Here is a 7,746-nt window from a genome sequence, read left to right as displayed (position 1 = left end):
AACAATCTATAGATGATAATGCCTGCTGAACAAAGAAGTATTGCTAGCTAAGTGCAGCCAAAGTACGCTCCAACACATGGTGAGAGGTAGAGCGACTTGAGCAGAGGCTGGTGCATGAGTGAGGAGGGCCCCACCCGGCAGCCTACTCCTGAGGTCCCGTCTCCCCCTCTGCTTGGCCCGCAGCCTCTCCATTAGATTTGTGTGAATAAATCGATACTGCAAGCGAACTATGATACTTAGCATGATGAGAGAAGTCGTAAAATCGACCAGAATGTTAAAGCAAATTATAGAAAAAACCTACTTTAAGTAGTTCTCTTGTGAAAAGCGAACAGACAGACGTTGGATTTTATATAGAGAGAGATGTGCTCTCATTGTCTTGTTGTGTTCGCAAATAGTCATATGTTTGTTTTTTGCTTTGCATTATATTTGTGTTATTCCCTATATATTTCAGAAGTAAAAAATATTGTGCACCATTCAAAGGAGTGTGGAAACTCTTATAGCATAGTGATTTTTTTACTTTATTTAATGACTGTGGAAAAACTTTTAGAATATATAAATATTTGCCAAAACAATTTAGAAATCATCTCCAGGCTTTCCCAGTGTTGCCTATGTGTCTAAAAGAGAGTTAAATATGTTATGATGTGCAGATTTATTCTCTTCATTTCATTATCCAACTTTATCTCACTGTAGGAAAGGCCACTGTGTATTTTAGAAAGCAATGGCACTATATACTATCATCTAAAAGAAGAAAAAGCTTTTCTTTGGAAAAGTGTAATTTTCTTTTATGGAATGTGTCCACCAGTGTGTTCATCTTATAAACAATACATTCTTAAAAATGAATGTTCTAAAATAGCACTTTATTGGATTGTGTGAATTCACATAGAAGCATTGCTTGACAAAGAACCATTCCTGGTATGTGAGCAAAACAGAAATTTTTAATGCATAGTAAACTACCTAGCAGGGAACTAAGAGATTAACAACAACAACAAAAACGATTGAATTAAAATAAATAAAGTATCTTTCGGGAGCTTTCACATAGATATTTCTTTTTTGCCCCAAAAATGGTTCCCCAATGGCATGGCTCTGAAAAACTACTCTGGCATTAGAGTGTAGGGGCCTGATTTTGTGCTTGTTTATACGCTTTGTCATATCTGTTTATTACATTATGATGATATGTTTACTTTATTTCATCTCACTGAAGAACCAATTTGGTATTACGAAAACATATAATGTTGATTACTTTTTAATTAACTTTTTTATTGGTGACTTCAGGATAGGGCTTACAAAGTAGCATTCTGTACTTACTTGTGGAATTGGTGCTTAAGAGAGATTTTGGGAAATGCATCATAATGTTGATCATGAATCACTAAGATCACTCAGAAAACAACACTTGCATATCCAGTGGATATGCAAAACAAGATGGCATCATTGTGCAGTGGTTACTACTGCTGCCTCACTACTCCAGAAATCCCAGATTCAAATACCCTATCAGGCATATTTGCCCCCAGGTGTGGGATTTTTTCTGAGCAATTCTGATATCTTCTACCACACAAAGTTTAATAGATCATGTTCACTCATATCACTAAACTGGCCCAATGTCAGTGTGTTTGTGTGTGTTTTGTTATGTGTAGGCCCTATTGACTGTTATCATTTCCTGGGCTGGCTCTTGTCTTGTGTCAGAGATGGCAGGAGCATGCTCTAGCCCAAAAGTACCCTGAAATGGAATTTTCAGAAAATGGATGGATGGAATTAAGAACAATAAAAATTCAAAAGTGAATATTGTAAGTAGCCATATCTATATTGTCTCTGGGCAGACTTTTATATCATGGCTCACAGTGGGCTTCATAATGGGATGCAAAGTGATTATTCCGACCTTTTGCAAATATTTTTTACTGGACATATATTTAGTTAATGTCATTTGAGGAAAAGAGACTGCACAGATAGATGTTCTATTTAACGGTGTATGAAGGAAGGTATGTAAGCACAGTTTACATACAGTTTAGATTGACTGGCCTTGAAGGGAATGATTCCCACCTAAAAGAAACCAAACTAACTAAAGGAAAAGGGGAAAACGGGAAGCATAGGTTACTGTCTGCATGATACATTACTTCACCTATCAGAGCCAATCAAATGAAACTATAAAAGGAGCATGCTGTTTCAGAATGTTTAAGGGTGTGTCTTTAACTTGCATGTTTCAATAAATACTCCCTACGCCAGTTTTTCCCTACAGAATGGAACTGCTTCATATTTCCTTACTGCACCATAAAACGTACATTTTCAAGTAGAAGTATTTCTACTGCCATGCAAGATAACCTGACTGTGGAGTACTGCTATAACTCGGACAATGTCACCTGCATCAAAGAAGTTCGTCCACTGTACCTCGCTGTGACACTTTACGTTCTTGCCGCAATAGCGGTGTTTCTTACATTTTGTGGTAATCTGACTGTGATTATTTCAATCTCTCATTTTAAGCAACTTCACACACCAACGAACTTGCTTGTACTGTCGCTAGCAGCAGCTGACTTTTTAGTGGGAGTCATTATAATGCCATTCATGGTTATTCAGTCCATTGAAACGTGTTGGTATTTCGGAGATGTGTTTTGTTTTATATATACAATGTTTCTCATTTTTCTTACTACTGTTTCTATGATAAATTTGGTAATAATTGCAATTGATCGTTATATTGCAGTAAGTGATCCGTTGCTATATTCTACTAGAGTGACGGTTCGAGTTGCTTGTTTGAGTGTTGCGGGAATCTGGACAGCATCCCTGTGTTATGGATTTGCTGTTATGTTTTCCAATGGAAATATGGATGGTGTTATCGGAGTAGATCCTTGTCCGGGAGATTGTCTGTTAGCTTTTAATTCGGTCTGGGGGACGGTTGATCTGGTGTGTTCATTTCTCTTGCCGGTTTTTATTATGGCAACTCTATACTCAAAAATCATAATCATTGCTAAGAGACACGCAAGAGCAATTTCAACCCAGCAGAAATCTCACACAGAAGGAGCGAACAAGAAGATATCAAAGAAGTCAGAAAGAAAAGCTGCAAAAACTTTGGGAATAGTTGTGGCTGTTTTTATTCTTTGCTGGTTACCGTTCTATATCTGCACGGTCCTTAATCAGTTCATTAATTTTTCGGTTCCTTCAGTTTTATCTTGTGCTTTCTTGTGGTTAGCTTACCTGAATTCATGCATTAACCCGATTATTTATGCCTTGTTTTATCCGTGGTTTCAAAAGTCGCTAAAAATGCTGGTGACCTTTAAAATATGCAGTCCAGGATCTTCTGTGATACATCTGATCCCTGAACATTAACTGTGAATTCGTGTAGGATGTGTGGCCGTGAGCTCCCTTAATGACCCAACCTCTCATTTTTTTCTTAATCTAAACTAATAAACTTTAGATACTGACTTTAAATTGTGCGTTTTTGCTGGTTAATCCGAATGCATTCTTCTTGTTTGTTTTCTCGTTTTAATAGTAATCTGACTGTATCTCTATCTCTACAGAATCTAGCGGGAAAGACAGTAGGCTTATTATTATCTGGTTTTCCAAGAGTTTTAAACGTTACAAAACGACTAACCATCGCTAAACTAAACGTGAATGTAAATGCAGTAAAGGTAAGAAAAAGAAAAAAAAATTATACGAGAATTTCATTTCATTTGATTATTTTTTTAACTAATTAAATTTGTTTTTGCAGGCACTTTATCTTAGTACTAAAAGGGTGAATATAAACAACTGCACCGTTCAAAGGAGCCATACGTACAGAACGTTGTTTCCGGATTTCAGGCAAGAAATATTTCTAGTAAAACAGAAAGATGTGCATTTTATATGAATGAAATTTCGTAATTGGGCCATTCATTTGTGAATTGACCCTCTAATTTTTCAGAACTTGCAATTGATGTTAGCGCGCATGAGCTCTCCTTTCATTAATAGCTGATAATCTAAGTTGGACCATTTTGGAGTAGGTTTACGTACATTGAGCCAAATGAAAAGAGATAGCGTCGATTAATAATTAAGAGGTAAATACATACATACATACATACATACATACATACATACATACATACATACATACATACATACATACATACATACATACATACAAACAAACATACATACATACATACATACATACATACATACATACATACATACATACATACATACATACATACATACATAGGCTAATCACTTACCAAACCGAACGTGTGAAACATTCAATGAGGGCATGCAGAAGCAAACTGAAGACGTTTCGAGGTTTCAGCGTCAATTGCTTTAAAGTTCATTGTAAAGCATTCCTTGTAAAAGAAAAAAAACCTGAAGGCATACTTCAAAATACTATATTGGTACTAATGATACTTGTACGGTATGAACCAACTTTGCAACAATTCAGTAAGATTAGTGTCAATCTATTCTTTTTTTTTTTTTTTAATGTTTCGGGCTCACCTATAGGCACACACAAGAAAAGAAGATACATTTGTAGAATGTTTTAATTCCTCTCCTAGAGATAGCAGACAAATAAACAAACAAACAAATAAATAAAACCTCAGTCAAGTGCAACTAATAGCTTAACTATAATGATAAAGTTCCAATATTCTTTAATACTTTATAATTTATACATTATCCATATTAGAAAAGCACACAAGAATAACATTTCTGGCTTTTTACTTAAGTTTGGTTAAAATACACAGTGAAATCTAAAATATCTATAAGGCAAATAAAGCCCTTTATAGTCTGACGTAAACACTGAAACAGCACATGTGCATTATGTTCCATGAGTAACTGCATATGCAACTCACTGATAAATCTATTCTTTAGCACCTAATTATACATGCATTCTGTTTTAATTCATATTGATCAATATCAAATAGTTCTTCGATTGCATTTAAGTTTCCCCCACTTTTCTCTTCAGCAAAAAAAAAGTCACTTTTTCTTTAGAGGATTATGGACAGCCCTGACCACATCCTGGAATTAACCTTGAAAGGAATGCCAGTCTGTCATGGGGCTTACAATTAGCCAACATAAGCAGAGGAAAAATGTGTAAATCCACACTGGCAGTAATGATGCCGAGTGTCAAATCAAGACTTTGAAGCTGTGAAGAGTGAGTAATTTAAACACCAAGGCTAAGTGTTGGTTAGTTCAAGCTCCCAAATCAAAAACTGAAAGATGTTCAACAGAGTCTTACTCCCTATAAAAGCAGAAAACCACACAAACCAAACGGTGATCTACACTGTAATTAGCTGAACATAAACAAATCTGAACATTATGAATAGTAACTTTTAATATTATAATCATTTTCACTAGCACAGTGAACAGTTCAAAGACAATAAATTTTTTTGTTAACCAGTTCTTCAATTAAACTAATGTTTAATTATTTTTTTTCATATACAATATGAATGGTGTGATTAATGGAATTAAATTATAAGCTTGTTAATACATTATAATAAATGTCTAGCAAAACATATACTGGTTTTAGGTAATTTTGATGCATTTTAATGGATCTCATAATTATGTTTATACAAAAACATGGCTTGACATTCTTCTAGATAGATAGATAGATAGATAGATAGATAGATAGATAGATAGATAGATAGATAGATAGATAGATAGATACTTTATTAATCCCAAGGGGAAATTCACATTGATCAATAAATAAAAATAGAAAAATAAAAGTAGAAAAGTACTGAAAAGGCTGCCTCTCTCGGAGGCACCGGAACAGAAAAGAAAATTAACAGCTTATTCTTATTCTTATTCTTCTGTCAAAATGTGAAACAAAATGTGAAACATAATGTGTGTTTGTCCAACAACACCCATAACAAGAATTGTAAATTACAATGCAGAACATTTTATTTATTAATTTTTATTTGATTAAACATTTTTATTATCTGCAAAATAAAGTAATATTGTATTGTAGTAATATACCCTATTAATTTTATAATCCATTCAGAAGTGGTCAGAAGGGCATATGTAATATTAAAAGAGCAAGGTAAATGCTCATTAACAGAAAAATACTTTTATATCAGTCTCACTATACAAGGGCAGCAAGATGGAAATATTCTTTTTGATTTTTCTGGATATCTTTGTTTCCTCTCATGTCACAAAGACTGGTGTTTCAGTTTAGCTGTTGACTGTAAATCGGTTCAGCATAAGTTTACGTGCACTGTGATGAACTTTCATTTCATCCAGAGTTGGTGTCTGTTTATATCCAGTGCAATCAAGATACTGTAGGTTCCAGCAACTTTAGTCTGTACAATGAAAAAAGTGAATTGTGAAAGTTGATGGATGTTTAATGTATATAACTTGATGAAGTATGCTTAATGATTATGAGAGATGAAAGATTTATATTGTATTAGAATACTTGTTACATCCATGGCTTTACATTTTGGTATGGTACTTTTCATGTCTGTGCTGTGCAGCAGCAAATACAGTATCAGGCCTGTGTTTTAAATATTGCTCTTGGTGTATATTTACTTATTAAAAATATTGTGTAAATATCATATGAAACATTTATATTTAGCTTTCTTCATAAAAATAATTTCCTGTAAATGGAGATAATTGTTTGAGAGACTTATACCATTATCTATATCTAACAGCTGGCAACAGTAATTATTGTTCTCAAAAGAAAAAAAAAAAAACAAAAAACAGTGTACATTCCTAGTTTGAGGATTTGTAAACATAATAACAATATCAATGCAAAATCTTATAAACTAGCACAAAGTTTTTATTCTTGGTTTTACCTGTCACTGTAAATAATATGAAGTTAAAAAAACTTAAAAGAATAAGTCAACCACATGCATAGCATTTTTGAAAATGCCCAAGTCCGAAGCACTTAATAACAAACTTTAAATCACAAGTAATCTCTTTCAAAGTAACAATTAAAATGTTTGATAAACTGCTTTTTACTTGTCAAATCTTATAATATGATTTCGAACCCTTTTTACATTCTGTAGTTTATCCAACTTGAATCTCTAGGATTTCACAGTTCAAAAATATGTACAGTGCTATGTGACTAGACATTGCTTATAATTTAGTACTACAAGGCCAATTAGTTGTATATACTTGAAAATGATATATCTCAAGTCTGCCTATTGTAAACAGTACTAATACAGTTAAAATTGAACTGCTAATAGAAAGTATTCATTGGTTTACATTGTTTAACAGATTATTTTGAATAGTGCCATTTCCAATCAAATAACGTCAATTTTCTCTGTGTGTGCAGTATGCATAATATTATCAAATTTATTAGATTTTTCATGCAAAGCTGTTCCAAAAAAATCTGAAAGTGTGCACCTTCCTTTTGTGCATTGTTTCTTTACAACAAATATTGCTCATCTGTTGCATGTACTAAATATGACAACACGAAGTATCTTTTGTCAAGATTAGACTGCAGACATCTATGTTTTCTACATTAAATGACAACTTTACTAGGTACATCTGTATTTTGCAATATAATTGACAACTCTGTGGCTGATGATTTTTTATTTCCAGACAATTTTTTTTGAAACAGTTAAACAGATACCAATACTCAGGACGAGTGTGTGCACAGATAATGAATTAACAAAATTTAAAATTTAAGCAATTTCAACTGTGACATGGTACAGAGTGTGAGAAACGCTTACATTACTATATCAAGAATATCAACTGAATTTTTTGTCACTGTCAGGGAAAAAAAAGGGCAAAGCAAAACTAATCTGTCACTCTCGTGATTTGTAGTGACAAAAGGCCTAATAGCATTTCTGTAGAGTAGCA

General features: G+C 33.5%; 1 protein-coding gene across 1 annotated transcript; it reads left to right on the top strand.

The window, feature by feature from the left end:
• Window positions 1–2,267: 2,267 nt before the first annotated feature.
• Window positions 2,268–3,312, top strand: LOC114649454 (trace amine-associated receptor 13c-like). Its single transcript, XM_028798944.2, has one exon. It carries the CDS (start codon window positions 2,302–2,304, stop codon window positions 3,310–3,312), a length of 1,011 nt encoding a protein of 336 aa, XP_028654777.1. The 5' UTR covers window positions 2,268–2,301.
• The last annotated feature ends 4,434 nt before the right edge of the window (window positions 3,313–7,746 follow it).

This window comes from Erpetoichthys calabaricus, chromosome 3 (genome assembly GCF_900747795.2).
Source record: "Erpetoichthys calabaricus chromosome 3, fErpCal1.3, whole genome shotgun sequence".
Classification (NCBI taxonomy): Eukaryota; Metazoa; Chordata; class Cladistia; order Polypteriformes; family Polypteridae; genus Erpetoichthys; species Erpetoichthys calabaricus.
The sequence above is the reverse complement of the archived record's forward strand: the minus strand, read 5'-3'. Positions and strand labels throughout refer to the sequence as shown.

Coding starts and splice junctions, on each gene's coding strand:
- LOC114649454 (XM_028798944.2), top strand. CDS start 2,302: ATGCAAGATAACCTGACTGTGGAGTACTGCTATAACTCGGACAATGTC.